This window comes from Zootoca vivipara, chromosome 3, assembly GCF_963506605.1.
Source record: "Zootoca vivipara chromosome 3, rZooViv1.1, whole genome shotgun sequence".
NCBI lineage: Eukaryota > Metazoa > Chordata > Lepidosauria > Squamata > Lacertidae > Zootoca > Zootoca vivipara.
In genome coordinates this window covers 84,245,900-84,268,925 of record NC_083278.1, presented here as the reverse complement: position 1 = coordinate 84,268,925, position 23,026 = coordinate 84,245,900, and the positions used below count along the sequence as shown (strand labels likewise).

At 40.1% G+C, this 23,026-nt stretch overlaps 1 protein-coding gene across 1 annotated transcript in view; it reads right to left on the bottom strand.

The window, feature by feature from the left end:
* Nucleotides 1-23,026, bottom strand: part of GLP1R (glucagon like peptide 1 receptor) — a 57,680-nt gene that overhangs the window by 27,963 nt on the left and 6,691 nt on the right. The window contains exons 4-7 of the mRNA XM_035110510.2: nucleotides 13,355-13,455; nucleotides 11,643-11,749; nucleotides 10,226-10,379; nucleotides 8,670-8,829 (exon numbers count right to left, since the gene is read on the bottom strand). Of these exons, the coding sequence (XP_034966401.1) occupies nucleotides 8,670-8,829; nucleotides 10,226-10,379; nucleotides 11,643-11,749; nucleotides 13,355-13,455 (522 nt within the window). The remainder of the gene's footprint in view (nucleotides 1-8,669; nucleotides 8,830-10,225; nucleotides 10,380-11,642; nucleotides 11,750-13,354; nucleotides 13,456-23,026) is intronic.

The window sequence follows — 23,026 nt, the reverse complement described above, 5'->3', positions numbered from 1 at the left end:
ACAAGTACTGTACACTTAGAAACACAAAATGGATCACAGAGAGACCAAAGGGAGTGTTTAACACAGTGTTAAAATTGAAGGGGGAGAACTGCAGCCCCCTTTAATGGATAAAAAACTCTGCCTGTATACCCCTATCTTAAGGTAAAGGTAAAGGGACCCCTGACCATTAGGTCCAGTCGTGACCAACTTTGGGGTTGCGGCGCTCATCTCGCGTTATTGGCCGAGGGAGCCGGCATACAGTTTCCAAGTCATGTGGCCAGGATGACTAAGCCGCTTCTGGCAAACCAAAGAAGCGCACGGAAATGCCGTTTACCTTCCTGCCGGAGCGGTACCTATTTATCTACTTGCACTTTGATGTGCTTTCGAAGTGCTAGGTTGGCAGGAGCTGGGACCAAGCAACAGGAGCTCACCCCATCGCAGGGATTCGAACCTTTGACCTTCTGATCAGCAAGCCCTAGGCTCTGTGGTTTAACCCACAACACCACCTGGATCCCTACCCCTACCTTAGAAGCACATATATGTGAAATTTCCATAATCATGTAGTATTTTTCAACCTTGCTATTAATTCCAAACATTATGTTCACCTATTTCATTACAGTGAGACACACACTGTACTAATGGTTTCAGTGAGGTTTCTACAATAGCCATGGTGTCATTTTCTCAGTACTGTAGTTTTAGGCATTCAGAACACTTCAGTGTATGTGTGGCATTGAACATATTTGCTTTAATGTGTATTAATTTGCACTTATTAACACCAAGTTTCATCTACTGCTCTGTTGTCTGGTGAAAGAGTGATTCTTTAAGAACTCTTTGTAGATGAACTGTTCTATATTGTTCTACAGTAAAGCGTCATCTGATTCTCCAAGTCAGGATTTATTCTGTATGTTGTTGTTGTTTAGTCGTTTAGTCGTGTCTGACTCTTCGTGACCCCATGGAGCAGAGCACGCCAGGCACTCCTGTCTTCCACTGCCTCCCGCAGTTTGGTCAAACTCATGTTGGTAGCTTTGAGAACACTGTCCAACCATCTTGTCCTCTTTTGTCCCCTTCTCCTTGTGTATTGGAGTTTAAGTATTGGAGCCTCAGCTTCAGGATCTGTCCTTCCAGTGAGCACTCAGGGCTGATTTCCTTCAGAATGGATAGGTTTGATCTTCTTGCAGTCCATGGGACTCTCAAGAGTCTCCTCCAGCACCATAATTCAAAAGCATCAATTCTTCGGCGATCAGCCTTCTTTATGGTCCAGCTCTCACTTCCATACATCACTACTGGGAAAACCATAGCTTTAACTATACGGACCTTTGTCGTCAAGGTGATGTCTCTGCTTTTTAATATGCTGTCTAGGTTTGTCATTGCTTTTCTCCTAAGAAGCAGGCGTCTTTTAATTTCGTGACTGCTGCCACCATCTGCAGTGATCATGGAACCCAAGAATATTCTGTATGCAGGTAGCCATAGCCTTTCTTTGCCTACAGATGGGCCTTAAAATGATGGCTATCCTGGTGCAGGTCAGCTGAGAGGTCTCCAGAATCTTTTATTGAAAATTGTCAGTGGCCAAAGACAGCTTCCTAGTAGCTGCAATTTATATGATACCATTGCCTTTTGTATTGTGCAATCATTTTTGTCCATTTTTAAAAGTGAACACTGTCTTAAGGAAGAATGGAATAAGAAAATAAACCAGCAAAGGGAGATGCAGCAAACAGAGTTTCCCTACAATTTCCATTCTGCTTAATTCATTACACACCTTTGTTAGCTAGAAAACTCATTAGCCCTCTAGCTTTAAGAATGGAAACATGTATTTTTACAATCCAGAAGTGATGTCAAGATTTTTGAAGTATATTTTTCTTTAAACCCACAGACTTTTAATTTATGCTGAAAGCAAAAAAAAAAAGAAGCTCAAATCCAAACTGGCATTTATGCAACATAACCCAGTAAATATGCACATAAAAGCTAATGCCCACCCACCAGCTGTTTAACATTTAGCTGAAGTATCTTTAAAAACAGTTTGCTGTTTAGCAGTCCAGGTTTTCACAGACACCAGAAAGAGGACCGTCACTGAGTATGCCTTTTCTTCCCTTGTGGGAAACTATTTCAAATGTGTTTTGAATCAAAATTAAACTGAAGTCTCTGTTTTGGGCTTAGGACTCCTCTTTTCATCTCATTTCTTTAGACTTTATGGCTGTGGAATACTCACCACTAGTACTTTGCAGGAGAACACTGGGAATAGTGCTCTGTTACATTTACTTCCATAGCTACAGAAGGACAGAGCATGTGTGTACTGTAGGAAAATATTAATGAAGATGTCTCAGTTAGGTAGCCCTAAACAAAGCCATTATTCAGAAATATGCTATTTCACCAATTTTCCTCAATAAGTCCAAAGCTAGAATCCTAACCTCAAGATGCCAAAAAATCCAAATTCACCATAAGCAAAATTATACAGTGCTATTTGAACTAATAAAAATTAATTTTGATTAGATATAGAACTCCAGAACTTTACCTAGCATTAGCTAAAATGCTAAATATTTCGAAACCATGATTTATGTTCAATACATTGCCTACCAAGCCTTACTGAATGGAATGCCTGAGTATAGATGTGTAAGAGTTTGAGTTGTATACCGCCCTAAGCTCTATAGGTATAGAGCTGTATATAAATTTAATAAAGAACAACAACAGTTGCACCATAATAGATTGCCCATGTAACTTTATCCAGCAATTGTCTAGCTTATTTGTCATTTGGTCATGCAATAATTCTAGAAGTTACCTGCATGACACAGTCAGGAATAAGTCAATGACTGCCAATGCATAAGCATTCTATTCAAACTACAGAATAGGGCAATAATAGAAATAATAGAAAGTAAAGAGTGCATGGAGCACTTGCATAATAAAGGGAGCTTTGATGCATAAATAGTGAGGAAATCATGAACACGGAGGAAGTGTCTCTAAGAGGCATAAGAAAAAATTTTCATTAAATTCCATGCTACTATCCTTCGCATAAGGGATGCGGGTGGCGCTGTGGGTTAAACCACAGAGCCTAGGGCCTGCCGATTAGAAGGTTGGCGGTTCAAATCCCCGCAACGGGGTGAGCTCCCGTTGTTCGGTCCCAGCGCCTGCCAAACTCGCACTTTGAAAGCACGAAGTACAAGTAGATAAATAGGTACCGCTCCGGCGGGAAGGTAAACGGTGTTTCCGTGTGCTGCTCTGGTTCGATAGAAGCGGCTTAGTCATGCTGGCCACATGACCTGGAAGCTGTACGCCGGCTCCCTTGGCTAATACTGCAAGATGAGCGCCACAACCCCAGAGTCATCCACGACTGGACCTAATGGTCAGGGGTCCCTTTCCCTTTCCCTTATCCTCCACAAAACCTGAAAGTCGCCTCTATTTAAGAATCTGAGATATAATTGAAGGTTAAGACGACACAATTTCCTACCACTCTTATCCCTAAAATTTAATAGGATGGCACATAGTGCTTTGCATTATCTGGAGAGTGAACAAAAGTGCACAACATAAGCACAAAGTTATGATTACAAGCCATAATGATTAGGCAATGAGCAATAAAACCTTTCTAAGTGACGTATGGATTGCAGCTTGTTTAAGCGATTCATTCAGAAAGTAATTTGCATTAGTTAACAAGCTAGGGGAGATAACAGAAAGGGAAACCTAGGACATAATAAGTTACTCAGGTGGTTCTGATTAGCACCAGTAGTCATGAAAGCCAAACCAGAAGAAATCCATCAACGCTGTAAAGGAGCTGTACTTCTAAGATCAACCTGCTGGATATTGTGCAAGGTCTTCCCCACTGGGGTAGTTGCCATAGTAGCAAAAACCACTGTCACTTTTCATTTTCCCACATACAAAACTCATTGACAAGAATACCCATTTTAAAAAAGTAAACATCTAGCTCTTCAGCTGGTTATAACTGCCCAAGCATGTTCTTTATCTAGTCGCTCACTAAAAACTGAGGGAAGATATGAAGATGTAAAAAATAATATAGAAAATCTTATTTTCTATATTAAAAATTAGCCAAGAGTCACTTTTCACGCAACAGAACATTAAGTACTCATTATAGTTTTTATCTATACCTGCTTGTACAATGCAATGTGTGATGCAGCTAAACACACCTTAGTATCTAAACACACAGTGCATAAATGTGCTGCAAGACAAGAGAGCCAGAGTCTTTTCTTCCTGAGGTCTCTTTATGGATTAAATGCATGTATCCATGTTATGGAACACAAGTCAGTATTACTAAATCAGCAATTTGTGAAAAAGCCTCATGGTACATTCAGGGAATGCCTTCAAAGCTGTCTTATACCACTTTAACAACCATAGCTTTCCCTAAACAATCCTAGGACTGTAGTCCATAAGGGTGCTGGGAATTCTTTGGGGGATGCTATGAGTTTAAAAGTGATATAAGAGTGATTTAAATGTATGGTGTTGACGTGAGTGTAAATTTGATCTGGGAGTCAGTGCTAGAACTAAAGAAGAGGAACAAAATCTACTGTTTCCTTGAACTAAAGTCATAATTCCTTAATCCCACCTCAGCAAACTTCCACATCTACAAAATAAGTAGAGATAAGAAAGATGTTTTATATATATATACAGTGGTACCTCGGTTTAAGTACACAATTGGTTCTGGAAGTCTGTACTTAAACTGAAAGTACTCAAACCGAAGCGAACTTTCCCATTGAAAGTAATGGAAAGTGGATTAATCTGTTCCAGACAGGTCCGCGGAGGACTCAACCTGAAGCGTACTTAACCCGAGGTATGAGTGTAATTGGTTCCGGAAGTGCGTACTTAACCGGAAGCGTACTTAACCAGAAGCAAACTTTTCCATTGAAAGTAATGGAAAGTGTATTAATCCATTCCAGACGGGTTCGCGGAGTACTTAAACTGAAAGTATTCAAACCAAAGCATACTTAAACTGTATGACTGTATAGCCAATCAAGTTCAGCTATTAGATTCAGGGAAAGAAAGAGAAATTTTTGTATATAGATGTTTTAAGATGGTCTATATCTGTAATATATCTAATAAAGGTTTAGAGAAAGAAAGCATTTTTTATAGCACTATCATAATAAGAAAAATCCTCAAGAACTCTACTGTTGAACAGAAAAATATGTAACTGGGCATGATTTAACGTTCCATGAAGACAAGGATAATTTCCCATTCTCTCTTTTAAACCTATACACAGACCTCCATTTTAATATGCTGTTCTCGGCTCACAGAGGAGAACTAGACTGCATTTGCTCAGAGAGCATATTGGAATCCTTCCAACATTGCAACCATTGTCTTCAAGTACTGCTAAGTTGAGCCTGTAATCAGAAATATTTCAGGCAGTAAGACAGACAGAGCTTTACTGTATTCCTCATAATGGATTTTTAGGTCTGTCTAGGTTTGGACAGACTATTAATTCCCCCCATTTCCATTTATTTAGATAAATGTCTAAAGTCAGACATTTTTTTTATAAAGGGTACAACATTTTGTCAGCTTTCTGCTTTGTAGGATTTTAAATAATTGTACAATTTGTAGGTTGTAAAGTGCTATTAGAACACCCCCGACAAAATTGCTTTAGACATTTCTGAGCTCTTTATTATTTATATTTATTTATTGGCTTCAACAGAGCACAATATTTTCATCATCAATATATCACTGTGCATTTGGTAGAGCTAGGTGAATAATTCACAACTGATCATTTGTATGAATTTCGAATTTTGCCAATAAACTCATTTTCCAGAATGTTCAGGCCACAAGGTGAACCAGCAGAAGGGCAAAAACTTGCCAAAGCAATTTAGACATTAAAAATGCAACATATCTGTGAAATACAATTTCAGTGGTATTTGACACCATGTAGGTTAAGCTGTATTAAGCTGCTGTTGTTGCTGCTGCAACTCAATGCATGCTGGTTCCCCATCCCCCATATATTCTAGACATCTCAATAATACAAAATGTTTAGACAACTTTGCTAACTATTCTCAATTACTGAAATGACAATCTACATGATACCACATGACCAAAAGGTAGCATTGTTTTATTACTTTTAAAAATCTGGTTGATAAGACTGATTCAGAGATAGTGGCTAATCTACTCACTGCTGCCAGGTTATGCAGAGAATGTAATTGGGTGGTAGGGCAAGAACCAAAACAGCTCCTTTAATCTCATATTGGTTATTCATAGATGAACTGTTGCAATTATGATGAAACGACCTGACTATAAAAGGATGTATGCTGGATGGAGACTGAACAAGGTAACTGTTAGGTGGATTTGTGGCTGGTTAGTTCAACAGACCCAAAGAGTGCTCACTAATGGTTCCTCGTCACCCTGGAAAAAAGTGACAAGTGGGGTGCCACAGGGTTCTGACCTGGGCCTGTTGTTCAATATCTTTATAAATGACTTGAATGAAGATACAGAAGGTTCAAAAAATTTGCAGATGACACCAAACTAACACAGGTATAGTTTCATGATCAAGGAAAGTAATATTACCACTCTATTCTGCCTTAGTCAGACCACTACCTGAGTCCTGTGTCCAGTTCTGGGTGCCACAGTTTAAGAAGGATATTGACAAACTGGAACGTGTGAGGACAACCCAGATGATCAAGGGTCTGGAAACCAAGCTTTGTGAGGAACAGTTGAGGTAACTGGCTATGTTTAGCCTGGTACAGAGGAGACAGAGGAGATGTGGCAATCATCCTCAAATATATAAAGGGCTGCCACATGGAAGATGGAGCAAGCTGGTTTTCTCCTGTTCTGGATGCTAGGACCCGAACCAATGGATTCTGGTTACAATAAAGGAGATTCCAACTAAACATCAGGAAGAACTTTCTGACAGTAAGAGCTGTTTGATGGTGGACCAGACTCCCACAAGAGGTGTTAGACTCTCCTTCCTTTGAGGTTTTTAAGCAGAGGTTGGATGGCCATCTGCATGTATGTTCTAGCTGAGATTCCTGCCTTGCAAAGGATTGGACTAGATGACCCTCAGGGTCCCTTCCAACTCTACAATTCTATGAAATACATTTATTGAAAAGTGGGCATTACTCATTATATTCTGGAATATCAAGTTTCAGGAGGCTCTACTTATGTATGTTGTCTTGCATGCTGGTAAACTGATTTGTGTTTTTTGTTTTGTATACAAAATAATTTGTGCTGCAAATTATCTAAACTTCATGAAACACACAGTTGGATAAACCAAAGAACTTTAACAACATCCCGCTATTTATACTTTCAAAACCAAACCAAATGAGAACACAAAGAAAAGGGTGCTCTGTAATAAAAGCACTTATAACTGCAAAGTCTAAAATGCAACCAAACCTTCTAAGTCTCCAGCCTCTCAAAGCATTCTAAAAAAGGACAATAGTAAATATAAATATTTCCTCCACTGTAATAGGGTTGCCATATTTTGAAGAGCAAAAAAGAGGACACTATGACGGCCATTCAAAGCAAATAAATGCAATTTGTTTCAAATTTTACCCCTGAAAAAGTGTATGTGTCCTGGAAAAAGAGGACACATGACAACCCTATGTGGTTTATAGCTCAACATAATCTTCAATGTGTATTGATTATTTCATACATATGATTCAGCCAAAATACATTGAAAACATTTAAGTATCCATGCATTTAAGTATCCATCGGCGTGACAGTATAAACTAGAATCAACACAGTATAAGCTAGAATGATACAAATAAGGAAAATTAGCAGACACTGTCCTTATTTTTCCTAATTCAATCTAGTAGCAAGCAATCAGATGCTTTATGAAATTATTGATCAAGTTCAGGATAGTACCGGGGGGTGGGTGGGTGGAGGGGACAAGATATGAAAGAAGCACAGAAAGTCCTGTTCTTTAAGCACTGCCTTCTGTTTCCAGACCTCTTAGCAAACATTGCTGGCACAACCACAAATGCTAGGAACGTTAAAATAAAGCAGCAAGATCATTACCAAAGTTTTGCATTTGCGACTGAGCTCTGCACTAGGCGTCACTATTATAATAATCACATTTCAAGAATTCCAAAGGCTAATGGATAATTTATCACAGAGACCTCATAACAGTTTGACAAGCAGATATTAAGAATGTGCCTGATATATGTGATACACTTCTTACCTGGCCAGTCCCAATTTTGCAATGTATATAACTACCAGGCGGATAGCCTTTTCATGGCAAAAGCTACATGAACTACAATTGGTTGGCAAAATCACTGTGTGGTTAATAGAGATTTGGTTTGCTGGTCTTCATACACTCCCTAGGAAATGAGTATTGTGAAATGCTCAGCTGAGCACTCTCTTCCACAAAGAATCACATTATTTTCTCTTTGAAAGTAAAGGCATGCCATGTACTCTACTAGAAAGGCTATCGTTGTGGCCCACTTGAGAGCAGTTTCATCCCTGCCCCTTTGCATTCTTCTTAAAAGAAGACCATCCTCACCACTGATGGGAGGTAGGGTAGCAAGCCCAGCAGAAGATCCTAACACAAGTATAAAAATGATGACTATGTTGTTGTCTTAAAGATGCATCTGAGTTTAGGAGCAAAAAGAGAAAAGAAAGTAGATCAAATGGTTAGTACTTCTTTTACTGCAAAAGACCAGGCTCCCCCTTGCAGCTGCTCCAATTCCATTTACCCTAGAGCACTCAAGCAGAGAAATGCACCTTTTCATTAAAAATGGTGGCGGGTGGGGAGAGAGGAGAGACTCACTTACCCCAGCCAACAAAAAGGTAGAGCCGAAAGATTCTCTGCTCAGAAAAAACGGATAGTGCTAGCAGCGTATACAAGTACATTCCCTCCACCAACAGCCAATAGTAGTTGGCAATCACACAATACTGCATCATCACAAAGACCAAGCGACAGCTAAGTGACTCCTGTAACAGAAGAACAGAGAAATTAGTGAATACAGGATGCATTACGAAAGACAAGTAAGCAAAAGCAGGAGTGCATGTTACATGACGGATACCAGGTTCCCCCAGCCAGTACTTGGCTAGAAATGACATACAATGTCTCAACAAATGAAACTGATTTGTAAAAATGTTACGAGAGACATTGCATACTAGTATATCTTTGTAAATCAAGAAAATCTTATAATAATAATAATAAAACCTTCTGAGAGTGTCAATTGTATTTTGAAGAAAAGAGAACAAATTCAACAGGAGAACAGCTTTTCCACTGCATCCCCTAAGTATGTGTGTACATATACCTATGTATCTGTCTATGAAAAGCTTATTCAGAGGGCCGGAGGGCCCTGTTAAACATGGTGGGATGGGATGGTGAGGAAGTCATCTAAAATTAGACAGAGGTACCTTGTTCAAGTGGAAGCCCACCTGTATAAGGGACCTCTGCTCAATTTTTGGCAGTTTCCCTCTTTTCTCATTGCATGCCCCATCCCACACTATCCAAGAGAGTCTCTCCAACTCTTCAGAGAGGCTTTTTAGGGAGTGCAGGAAGCAGGCAAGTTCCCTTTGGCAACCTTCCTACTCTGTGTGTCTCTCAGGATCCAAGTCATTTCTCATAGCCACCAATCAGTGCAAAAGCAAGGGTGGTCAGTCCTCACAAAATCAGGGAACAGAGACGAATGAATTCCTACTTTTTGGGGTGACACACTTCAAATATCAAACCAAAGTGGATTTGTTTACCAACTATAATAATGGGACAGGGCAGAACTGTTCAGGAATCCCCGACCTTCAGCTTTGGGAAAACTCTGGTATCTTTTAATGTTTAATAGATCACTGTGTTTTATTTTTCTGTTGGTAGCCGCCCAGAGTGGCTGGGGAAACCCAGCCAGATGGGCGGGGTATAAATAAATTATTATTATTATTATTATTTATTATTATTATTATTATTACTATTATTATTATTATTTCCCACCGTAGTCTTTGGTTTTTTGAGGGAATATTTCTAGATGTTTGTTGGGATATTGGAATAGTAGCTAAAGAGACATAGTTCAATACACACGTGTCAGAAAAGAATTGGTTGCTTCCTTCTCATCTCAGGGAAGGAAAATGACAAATAAAATGGAGCACAGAGGAAAAGTTTTATACAACAAGAGCACCAAGGGAGACTTCCACTGTATCAGAAAAATCATTCACAACTGAAATTGTGACAGTTGGAAGACTAGCACTGAGAGCAAACTTCTAGAAGCGTGCAAATCTAACAAGACATCCCAGGGCACCTTTTCCTTCAAATGAAGATGGAAAGTTAAATACAAACATATTGAGTCACAGGATCACTGATACTCAAGGTGTTTTGGCCTCATCCCCCTACCTGATAAGAGAATAAACTCTCCCACTGCTGTTCACGAGGGGCTGTCCTATACATCCATGTTATCACGGAGTCTTTAATGAAGATGGATATAGCACGGAGGATAAATGAGGTGAAAAGGTTCAAGTGAATGTAGTTCCTGGTGCAGTGCAGGTGCCTGAAAAAATAATCATGATGTTTAAGTTACTCAAACGTGTAGGCTGTAACAATTGTCAAACAGGGCAACAATGGGACTCTGCTCAAAACTGAAGTGGGCAAATGAGTCACTTGGCATATAATTCAGGAAGAGCTGTAGGGATTTCTTCTTATGTTGAAAGCAAAGGAAAACTTATAATGCCTTCACCCCGAAAAGCTCAAAAAAAAAGATGTGTAGAAGTGGGGAACTATTTTGAATTTTTACTAAAGTGGCCACAGGAGAGGGATTTAAAGAACAGAGTTTTTTATAGTGAGCTTCAAATCTCTTTAGATAAAGAAATGCATTTAGTGAGGCATGCCTTAGCTTTCTGTGCTCTGGGAATTTCTGCGGGGGGGCTGTGGCAGAAGCATCAGCTTCCATCAAGAGAAGTTCTGATATTTACTACCTATTGTTTGAAAAGCAAGACAAGCCTCTATACTGATATGCCACTTAAGAACTATATGGACTGTTGTGGGAGCATGATTTCCCATCTAGGCTCACAATAAGTAACAATGAACATTCATTATGAATCTCAGTCATGCTCTAGGAGAACAGAAATCACAACCTGTCAAAAAGAAAAAAGTTCAACTCAGTAGCTAGAACCCAGTATCAATGCAACAGCAATCCTTTATTCAAGAATCTCAAACATTTCTTCTCCCTTGCCTTTCTGCCACCTAATAACAAACCCCATCTGAAAGGAAATGTGCAGTAGAGCAAGGCAGTTTTGTCCCTCCATCGAAATAAAAAAATGCTCTATGATACAAAGCAAAATGTTCCTACATGATAGTTCAGCCATATCTAAGTTAATAGTAATTTCAGAGTTTACATCTGTTACTATAGCATCAAACTAATACCTCTTCCAGAGTTTATGTCTCTCTATTAAGCACAAATATCAGCTGCTTCCAATGTGCAGCACACCAAGAACAAGTGATAGCCCAGTATGGTTCTGATTGATGAAGGCAAAACATTATCACTATTGGTTATAACACAGTGAACTTGGGCACTCTATTCCCGCACTGCAGTTCCGCCACTATATGAATGTAATAGTTTACAACAAACTCTTTAAACTCTTCCACCATTTCTGTGAAGCTCACCTTTATGCTGCCTTTAACTTCCCATTTTATTGCATTTAAGGGTTTGAGGTTTTTGAAATTTTGCGGAAGGCATCATTAGTGCACACAAGTACTAGTCAAATGCTATTTACAATTTGGAGTTCATGACTCTTTGTAGGCATATTAAGGTTACCTGAACCCCAGGAGGATGCCAGTTGCTATGACAAGGGCCGAGAAGGAAAGAGCATATCCAGTGGTATAGATGGCAGAAAGGAATAGCATGTGGCCTTCTGGTGAGTCCTAAAAGAAGATAACATAAGAACTCAATGGAAGGCTATAGTTATTGGCCGAACCCAGCTTCCTCAAAAGCCTCTAAGATGAGCAGATGGTCAACGCAAGGCATAGTTGAGTGGATAAACAGAACTGCAAAGCCAACGATCCTATACAAAAACATAGGTAAGTAGTACAGATCACAAACATCAAGTCCAATATATCAGGGGTCCCAAAACCATGTGTTCTTTTTTGTTCAGGACAATGTGCCCTGGGAGCATAACTTATCCTGAAAGTTTAAAAACTCATTAAATGAAAATAATAAAATGAAACTCAAACCCAAATATGGAAGTCTATTCTTGAGCCTAATTTGGCCCTTATATTTTGTATCTTGATACTGGAGTGGTGTTTTGTCCCCTGTACAAACACACAGGAAAGGGGAAGTTCTCCAGGACCACGTGAGCTGGCGGTATATGAGACATGCCACCCAAACGTCTTGTGAGTGATTTGGATTATGTGGAGGGGTGTTGCTGTTTTTAAAGGGAAGACTGATTTGGAAAAGGAAAGAAGAGAGAAGGGAGAGCAGTAACTACATGTGTCAGCCAACTTTAAATTAATAACCAATGCATGGAGTTAGTTTGAAACTGCAAAGGGCACAAACTTTAGACAGGAGCAGCAGAACTATAGGTGAAATTCATAAGTCACTGGCAGAACTACCATTTATTTTAATGAGCTCTGCCTGGACCAATTGTTAGTCTGTGACCATTCCTCTGAGCTTCAATCTTTCCAGTCGGATTTCATGCTCAAGGACACAAGTCACATGATGACCTTCACCCTACCCAAATCTAAAGGTTGTTCTGAGTTCTATTTTTATCTGTGGCTCTAAACAGTGTGAGAATAAGTTGGTGGGGTTGTCAAAAATGGAAAATAAAAATCAGTATTTACATTTCAGGACACAACACAGTATTCAGGGTTTCTAAATCATTACCCCCAAAAGCACTCTATTTTATGGAAATGAGACAGGTGCCAAACGACCAAGCACTGTCGTTAAGCATCTGTCTTGTTGGCAGCTTCCTACACAACTGTGAAATAATCTTTTAAACAGCCAATGGAGACAAAAAATGCCCCTGCATGTGGTTTGTATTACAGCAATTCAGCTTCTCCAATCATCATCTTCAGCTATGTCACAGGCATTCAAAAGAATGAGGAAAATAGATGGGGAAGCAAGCTTGGGGATTTCCTGCATTTTAATTAACCTCACTCCAAACTTGCAGAATTTCTCTCCTGCCCTGTTCTCTACAGTGGTACCTCAGTTTACAAACACAATTGGTTCCGGAAGTCCGTACTTAACCTGAAGCGTACTTAACCTGAAGTGAACTTTCCCATTGAAAGTAATGGAAAGTGGATTAATCTGTTCCAGACAGGTCCGTGGAGTACTTAAACTGAAAATACTCAAACCGAGGCATACTTAAACCGAGGTATGACTGTATTTGTATTCTTCCCACTTCTGCTGAGTAATCATAACATGGCAATGTAAAAAACATCACTACCACTACTACTGCTGTAACAGTCTCTGGGAACAGAGGATGTGGCATACAGGCTAGTGATTATTCCAGCAATATCTTAGGCACTTACTTCATCAGTAGCCATACACTCAGATATGTTCCTCCATGGAATGGTGGAATTTTCCTCCAGCAGCCACGTGCCCTCCAGTGTGCAGAAGCGGTAAACATGCCCTATACAAGACCAGAAAGCACATAATGATGGAAGATGACATAAAACAAAAGCAAAATCCAACCCATTATTAGTGTCAACCAGCAAAAAGCCCTAGCTTGGTCTTTCTTCCTGACAGCTTTCAGTAATGTATATTTAACCATAGTACTGACATAGAAGCAGTTCAAGCTGCTTCTAACACATTTTAGGATTCTCGTGTTACATATCTGATTATGTACAGAAATCATGTACATGGCTTGTTTAGGTAAACAATGGTTTCTTTTAATGGCTCAGTTTGCACAAACATATATCTTGGCTTATCAAGCTGAGATAAGAACAAGCCTTGTGTCTGATGTGCCTCATCTCTACTCCCTTCTTGGAGATTCAAGTGGCCTTATTAAGCTGGGTCCTGAACAGATGGGAAAAAAAAGCAGACAAGCAAGCACTGGTTGTCTGTTATACATGTAGATGATCAAACAATGATACCGTTCTTAACAATGGTTTGCACAAAGCATGGATTTGCTTTACATCTGAACCCAGCCTCTGACTAACAGAGGCTTCAAGTTTAATGAATTTTGACACTGATTGCTTTTCTACTACAAAAGTGAAGCAAGTTCACTTTATTGTAAGTTTCTCAGAAAATCGGCAAGTGACAACTCCATGGATCTGAACTCTGTAACTTGAGAGTGAACCTATTTGCTGAACCACGTGGCTTTTCTCTTAGAATAATTTACATCCCACTCGATAGAAATTAGCATTTGGTTGGCATTCATGTCAGTAAATATCTTACAATCTAAATGATCTGGTGCCTCCTGTTCTCTATGGACAATGAACAAGGCACTCTCAGAAGCCAAGAGGTAACCAAAAGATACTATAGTTTGTTGCTGCCATAGTAGACACAGAAATAATCTCAGATAATTTACTTAAGAAAACTTAAGAGTTTACTTTTTAAAAGTGGCATTACCAGATTTTATTTTTATTTATAAAAATATTTATATACCGCTATTCATAAAAATGGTTAATCCCAGTTGAAATCTCCCTTTGGCCAGGAATATGCAAGTTTTGCATTCATACAAGTCCAGGCATTCCATAGGAGCTTCAGAAATCTGAATCAGTAAATCTAAATGTTTATCTAGATTGACTGAACCACAAATGGAAGGTCTCCTTCCATTCATGGAAGGCACTAAGATCCAGCAATGACTCCTCATGAGAGGAAGAAGTAATATTCCCCAATTCCCCTGTGCAACTTCCTGTGGCCCCCCAACCCTTTGGGGGGTGGAATCACCACCCCAGGCTGTGTGGAACACTGCTAACTCTGGTTCCAGCCAATAATAATTCATTTGATACTATTTTCTATGCTATGACTACGTCTTTAATTTTAAATACGCATTTCTTTAGCTTGTATTTAAATACATTTTACCTTGTGCAAAACACCTAAAAACCATTGTTTTTTGCTTTAAAAGGAACGTCCTGATTTTCACCAGTCACCAGAGTCTTCTGTGTTTTGTGGGGAGGGGACAGAAACCTCCAGCCAGACCGCCAAACTCATGCTGAGTTGGTTTTGGCATGTCAAGAGTGACCAGGATTTAACAAGACGGGAGTTATTTAGAACACAGGGATTCAAAAGGCATATCTGAATGCTGTATTAGGTTGCAATGGCAAGGATGTGTTTCATAAGGTGCAATGAAAACAAAAAAACGTCGCACACAGGCCATAGAGTTGCACAAAGTGACACAGTGTATATGGTACTTGTCTTTATGAAAGTGCTTTTATAGGTGAGACAATGTGCTGCACCAGCTATTACTCTGCTTTGATCAAAAGAGCTTTATGTTAATGTCCAACTGCCATCACCTTGCTTCTTCATGTGGGATCTTATTTTTCCATGGAAGTTGCCTTGAACTGGAAGAAATCAATAAGCATTTAAAGCTTACACAAAAGAGACCAATATTCTAAAAATGATGCTGTAAAGCTGCACAATTAGGCCAGGGCTTTGATTTATTTCACATTCTATGTAAGATGCTTTCACACAAAAAGTTAGTTTCTTAGAAGCAATAGCCTTAATAGAGCCTGTATGCCTGAATTCCATGTCAATTACACCTTATTAGTATTAAATGTTTAAAGATATGGATTGGTGCCCAGAATCCAAACAGTCCCTGTTTGCTGATAAAAGTCTGAGAGGGGAGGCCAATAGTTAGAACTGGAGTTAATGTCATCATTTATCTTGTTCTTGGATGCGCTTGTAAATCAAATCAAATACTACATCTGGCAAAACACTTTTAGATATAGGAAATATGTTATCACATGCCAGGAGGCTCACAAATATTTCATTAGCTAGCTCACTTATGCTGGAAATAAAAAAACAAATTAAACGTTTCCCCCTTTAAAACAACCAACCTGATCTGCATTTTACTACAGCTGTGTGTCAGGAATGGTGGAAGATTAGTCACCCAATTGTCCTTTGGAATAAATTGCCACATAATTTATCTTTGAAACAAATTACATCATGTCCTAGCCTATCACATTTTACCCAGACAGGGAAAGACAAGTTGAGAGAGAGGAGGCAGAGAGTAGAGTTTTCCCTCAGTGCTCTGCACACGTGTTGAGCATCGTAAGTTGTCCCAAATTTAATAACTCTTCTTAATTCTCGACAGGGGAAATGTTCTGGAAAAGGTAACAGTTTTTTTTCCAGAAGGCAGTGGTGAATCTGCTGTTTATGAGTAATAGCCAAATTATTTGCTGTGGTAGATTGACTTGCTGCTCCTTGACAGAGTGGTTTGCCCTTTGATGACAAAAATATACCCTAGCACAAGACTTTGTTCTTTAAACAATTCCACTCAACCAGCACAACCTAAATTTATCAATCACACAGGCAGGACATTGGGTTTCAGCAACCTTTGTTTCATGGGCAAAGCAAGTTTCTATTCATAAATACTTGTAGTCTGTCTCCCCATGGAAAACAACAAAAATAGTCTACAACTACCTTTTATTTCCACCCTTAGTTCCCTTTGCACAACGATGGCAGAATATTTTATGACAAAGTCCTCTAAAAATGATCTTGAAAATAATATGAAGCACTTTAGAACACACCTGTACCAATGTGAAAGAAGCCAGCTTCTATAGGTAAATATTAAGCACAGCAGTGTTCATCTGAAATTTCTTCTATAGGCATGGGGAAAGTATTGAAGCTGTACAGTCATTTCTGAGTTAGGTATAATACACAATGATAATATTCAACATGGAACTCAGTATCAAACTTTTATTCAAGTGAATCTGACTCCTCCTGTTGTCACACCAGACCTATGCCATGGCATCTCTGCAATATTTCATGGATACAGCATGGTATCTCTGCAATATTTCATGGATACAGTATTTTTTTCATTATGGAAATAAACCCTTATTTTGTGTGGCTATACTTCTGTATAGGGAAGCAGAAGGGACGCAGGTGGCACTGTGGGTTAAACCACAGAGCTTAGGTGATCAGCTGATCAGAAGGTCGGCGGTTCGAATCCCTGCGACGGGGTGAGCTCCCGTTGCTCAGTCCCAGCTCCTGCCACCTAACAGTTCGAAAGCACGTCAAAGTGCAAGTAGATAAATAAGTACCGATACAGCGGGAAGGTAAACAGCATTTCCGTGTGCTGCTCTGGTTCGCCAGAAGCGGCTTAGTCATGCTGGCCACATGACCCGGAAGCTCCCTCGGCCAATAAAGCGAGATGAGCGCTGCAACCCCAAAGTTGGTCACGACTGGACCTAATGGTCAGGGGTCCCTTTACCTTTATACTTCTGTGGAACTTAGGTACCATTATACATGCCCCATATTCAAGCAGGAAGACATTTCAGAGGTTTCAGTCTGTACCTTGGATTGGCTTCCTTTAAATTACGTCATTGCAAGTATATTACATTTTAGTGCTATAAGGTGCTATGCATACAGGCTTAATTATAAGATGGGGATTAACAGCATTAGCTCCAAAAGGTACTGTATTGATTCCCATCAGATTTCTAGGGGAACCCCAGCACTTTAGCATTTGGATCTTCACAGACCACAAGTCAGCAACACCAGTTGTCTACTGTTCTTTTATACTGCCATACACACAGAGACATGCATCCTTCAATGATATCACATCCAACCAGGTGAGGAAGGAAGAAATATATGGCCTTACTTATGCTTCCAGCTCTTTAGTTCCAATGGGAACATATTGTCCTAGCTCAGCCATCCTCAAACTCGGCCCTCCAGATGTTTTAGGACTACAATTCCCACCATCCCTGACCACTGGTCCTGTTAGTTAGGGATGATGGGAGTTGTAGTCCCAAAACATCAGGAGGGCTGAGTTTGGGGATGCCTATCCAAGCTTATATTCCAAAATGAAGACTTGACCAAGGAACTAGTCTGACCATATTAGCAGTCCTCCCCTTCTCCATATCCCAGTCTTTCACCTCTAGAATCACAGGGTTGAAGAGGATCCCAAGATGACACCCAGCCCAACTGAAATCCCTTAACAGTATCTTCCCTAGGATCTCCTTCTAAAGCAGGATTTCTCAGGGAGGCTTCAACATATCTGGCAACTCCATCTTCTTAACCACCTGTTCCAAAGCATTCAAGTGATATTTTTTATCTCTGGAGATTACTATCCAGTTACTGTTTCTACTTATTTCCCATTTTAAAAAATTTCCCATTTTAAAAAATAAAAATGCACAGAAAGTGGGTTCCCTCCTGTCTCTAAATCCAAATGATGATGATGATGATGATGATGATTAAATTTGTATACCACCCTTCATCTACCGGTGTCAGGGCAGTTCACAGCCTAGTGCAGGGTTCAGCATTTTAAATAAAAGGACACATTCTACTCATGTAAAAACACGCTGATTCCCGGACCGTCCATGGGCCGGATTGAGAAGGCAACTGGGCCACACCTGGCCCACGGGTCTTAGGTTGCCTACCCCTGATCTGTTAGGATTAGAAGCAATTGAGTTGCATCAGCAGGAGCTGGCTGAGGGACTTACACACAGAGTCATACCAAGGCTTAAACAAATGCTTGGTTTAATGGAGAAAGTAAAAATAACAAAAATTAAATTAGGCTTACACAAAACACCCACACAACCAAACCACCCACCAAGAGCACACTGGGAAATCGCCCAGCACAGAGGCAACACACAACACCCCTGATATACCCTGCATCATCAGCTTCACAGCAACACCTGTCGATCTGCTCCACAGCTGCAGAACTCCAGTCACTAGATCTTTCCTGACTCTTAAAGGTACAGTGAAACAATAATGACACTTTTACACAATCATTCAACATGATCTAGCTACTCTCACCCACCCAGCACATTGTGGGAGAACACAAGTTCAAAGAAGGCTCTGCATTTGTATTCATTCAATAGGGACTTTCCCCTTGCTTAATTTGACTCCAGGGATGATGATAATCAAGCTGCTTTCACATATGCAAAGCCAGGTTGTTGTTGTTGTTTTCTTACAAAAGCAATTATGCTGATGGAGCACTTGTTCTTGCTCTTCCCTAACTCACTTCAGGTTACTCCAATTGTCAGGAAGCAAAGTAAATTAGCCCCAGAAGTGTAAAATGACTCTGGAAGTAAGCCAGAATCTGCTGTCATTATCTTCAAGGAAAAGCTATAAAAGGTGGGTTCCCTCGTAAACATGACGGCGTTAAGAATTTTGCTCTCGCTCAAATAAAATTTAAGGTGATGAATAGAAATTCTAAAAGTCAACATTTGGAACATGTTTGGGGGATAAAAATTTTATCTGCAGCACTTTCAAAATAAGTAGTAGGGACCCGTGCCTCTTGGGGACCATTTGGCCTATAACAGAAAGGCTCCCTGGAGGATCATCGTCAATAAAATGCAGGAATGTGAAAGGGTAACAATGCAAATATGAGTCATTGTGCAAAATTATAACAGCCTGTGTGCTTGATGAGAGGCAAATGACTCCATTTCACAAGCTTAGCACTTTGCAACTTAAGACTATTTTGTAGAGATGAAATTATTAATAATTTATAAAGTATTTACATATTTTATGTTCTTTATCTTGTTTGCAACATTTACCTTCTCAGGCAGACTTATATTAGTTCCATTTAAAATACGAGAAACATGCTGAGACACTTATCTATGCTGATAATTCAGCTCAAGAGTGTCTGGTGCCCAAGCTCCATGCTTCAAACCAAACCTTTACTTTATTTAACATAACACAGAATAATCTGGTTCACCAAACTAAGCGCAGCATGCCAGCTATGCATGGCAGACCACTGGAAGCAAAATAAGCCTTCTCGGTCTCTGTCTACCCGAGTCTACAAGCATATGGTGGTAGTGATGTCAAGCACCTTAAATGTAATTACATGGAGTTTAGCTCCCAACTCCATCTCCACACTCGGGGCACAACATGCAGGAATGTCTAGCTTGTATTGCTTTTAAACGTTTTTCTGTAGTTGTACACTGCCCTGGTGTTTTGCGAAAGGATGGTATATACATATATATAAATAAACAAACTTAATATTGGGACTTACATAAAAAGAAAAGGGGATGTAGTTCAGTATTCATCTATCCTGTGCCATATAATAAAGGCTTAGGCAGTAAGTGGGATCAGGGAACCCAATGACTGTTTTATTTAATTTATTAAAACCACTGTTCATCAAATAGGTATCAGGCCAATGTACAAAACAAGACCAAAACTGTCATACAGCTGTAAAACTATCAAATCAACTTTAAAAAGCAGTCATGCACAACAGGATGGATTTTAAAAATGTTTTGCTTTTGTTTTTTTACTTGGCACCAAAAAGCTAACAGAGATGTTATCCATTGTAAATTTATGGGGAGGCTGTTCCAGTTGGGGCACCATAACAGAGAAAGCTCTCTCCCTTGTTGACACATAACATGAAAAAAGGTACTGTACTTCAAGCAGCAGATCTTAAGACATGGGCAGGTATGTATATGGGAGACATCCCTTCAGGTGTTTGGGTCTTAAATTGTTTAGGGCACTAAAAGGTTGAAACCAGCATCTTCAATTGGGCCTGGAAGCAAACAGGCAGGCAGCACAGGCCCCTTGGGATCAAAGTAAAAAACATCTTATCCAGCCACACTAGATGTGGCTGCTGTGTTCTGCACTAACTGAAGCTTCTGAGTTGTCTTCAAGCACAGGTCCATGCACAATACATTATAGTAACCCAGTTGGGGGGTGGTCCCAGATCATGGACCACTGTGGCCAGGCTATCCTCAACCAGGAACTGTTATAGCTGGTGAAGCAGTTGAAGATGGGAAGAGTGACTCCAAGTCACACAAGCCACCTGGGTCTGGATCAAAGGGCACTCCCAAGCTAACTACCTGCTTTCTCAGGTAGAACTAATTGATGACACCGCACTCCAAATCCCTGTATGATCTCACCTGGCAGCTTCAAATGTTCAAAAGCAACCCCATCCCCCAATGCTTTCTTTGGAACTAGATAAGAGTGCAACCAGTATATCACCATGTCTCCTTCCCTCAACCCACAACAATAAGTCCTGTGGACACAGTTCAGGGGGAAAAATAATTAAGTGGGTTAGAATCAAAATTATCTTTGTACTGCAGGAATGCTTCAATATACACGCAGTTGAAACAATTGCACTACTTACCTCCTGTACATCTAGTAAAGCCTTGACCTGCCATGCATTTTGTTCAGAAGTAAGGCTATAGTTTGAAGCAACACATTCTTGCCCCTGGCTCTTATGACCAAGCCATATGGACACATCATATCGGTGCTCCTGAGGCATAACTATGCTGCACCAGTCTGCAGCAAAACCCTGTGTACTCCAGAGGGCATAAGAAAAACAAATGTGGTTACTGCACCTATAACTCTTGTTTGGAACTTGCGTCCCTGGAAGATTTTCTATTTAAGAGGATTTAGGGCCATTAGACAATAAATATTAGGACCCTGAAGGAGTCATAAAATGTAAAATGGATTGCCTTAGCAACTCCAAGCTTTCTTGGTCTGCACAGTGTTGTTGGCAGCAGGGCTTAAATTATAAAATGGTAACAAAAATGAGATTACATTTCCAGTGACAGTAACAAGAGATAGATACCCTCTCTAAAACAGAAAGCTCTATTTTCCTGAGGACACAATATTCTTACGCTCCTTTGCAGTTGCAGTGATTCTACTGAATGCCAGAAATTGCCTCAACATGGTTGAAAAAGGGAAGGTAAATTTACCACTGCATGATTTACCACTGGGCAAGTTTTTTTAAAATTTAGCTCAGGAAAAATCGCCCCTATACTAAATAAAGAAAAGAATCCTCACAGAAGTGCAGTACCTAAAAAGGCCTGAAAAAGTGCGCCCCTGAGTATTCTTCCTATTCACTCAAGGAAGAGCAGAAATGAAAATATCCTGGATATTGATAAGGTTGGACGTTATCGCTAAGAAATTAAAAGCTGTTTATAGGCTTCATAAAGATCTTCATTTTTTTTAAAAAAGAGAGGGAGAGCAAGGCAGCTATTTAAGGACAAAAGGGGGTTGTAGGGAGAACAAAAGCCTGCGAAAACCAAGTCCCTGAAGAGATGAAAAAGCAAATGATACTCTCACTTGGCTATAATATGGGAAAATAAACTTTCACCTCACTGTCCTCTTCCTAGAGCTTCTGCCAAGCTTGATGTGTCATCTGCCAGCAAAGTTCATTTTGGGGCGCGGGAGGGGGGCAGGGGTGCCCTGTAGTTTCTATCTCGGAGTGTGAAGTACATTGAGGGTGAACAAAATCTGTGATTCAGGAGAAACAGCGCGAATGTTCTCCTTCACAACAAATATGAATATGGGCAGTGCAAATAAGATAAATCCCCACATCGTAGAACTCTATGAAGCCAAGCACTCACCATGCAAGACAGGCTTCGCTCCTGCTGCCAGGTGTCTAGGCCCACTAAATTAACTGCCAGTAACAACTACACAGATTTCTGTTCTTTTGAAAAGCAAGTGATAGTGTTGCATGATTACCACTAGTGATAGATGTAACTAAACTCTAATCTGAGAGAGCTAGAAACCTCTTCATCTGCATGGACAATGAAAGCTGATGAATACAACATGAAATAGTTCATGACTTTCGCCCCTTAAAGAACTGTGAGACACCTGACTAATTTTGACCACAGCTTCTTTGGCCAAATTGACAGTCTTAGTTGGGCTCCAATTCTTTGGCGATCAGCCTTCTTTATGGTCCAGCTCTCACTTCCATACATCACTACTGGGAAAACCATAGCTTTAACTATACGGACCAAGAAAACTCCATGGACAAAGACAACCAGATGTACTACCCCTTTCCTAATACAGAGCCAATGACACAAAAGACTTGGTTTCTTATCAAATGAGTCTCAAATGAGTTATCAAATGAGCCTCGCCAACTTGGGGAATGATCAACAATGCCCCTGCAGATTATCTCAGTGAGTGGGCTGGAATATAAGGGTTCAAGCAGTTCCTGAGATACCCTCTACCTATGTTGTTCAGGGCTTTGTAAATTAATACAGGGACCTTGAACCTGACTTGGTAGTGGATGGGCAGCCGGTGCAGCTGTTTCATCAATAGTCTTACGTGTTATCAGCAAGATGCCCCTGATCAGCATTCTGCACCAGCTG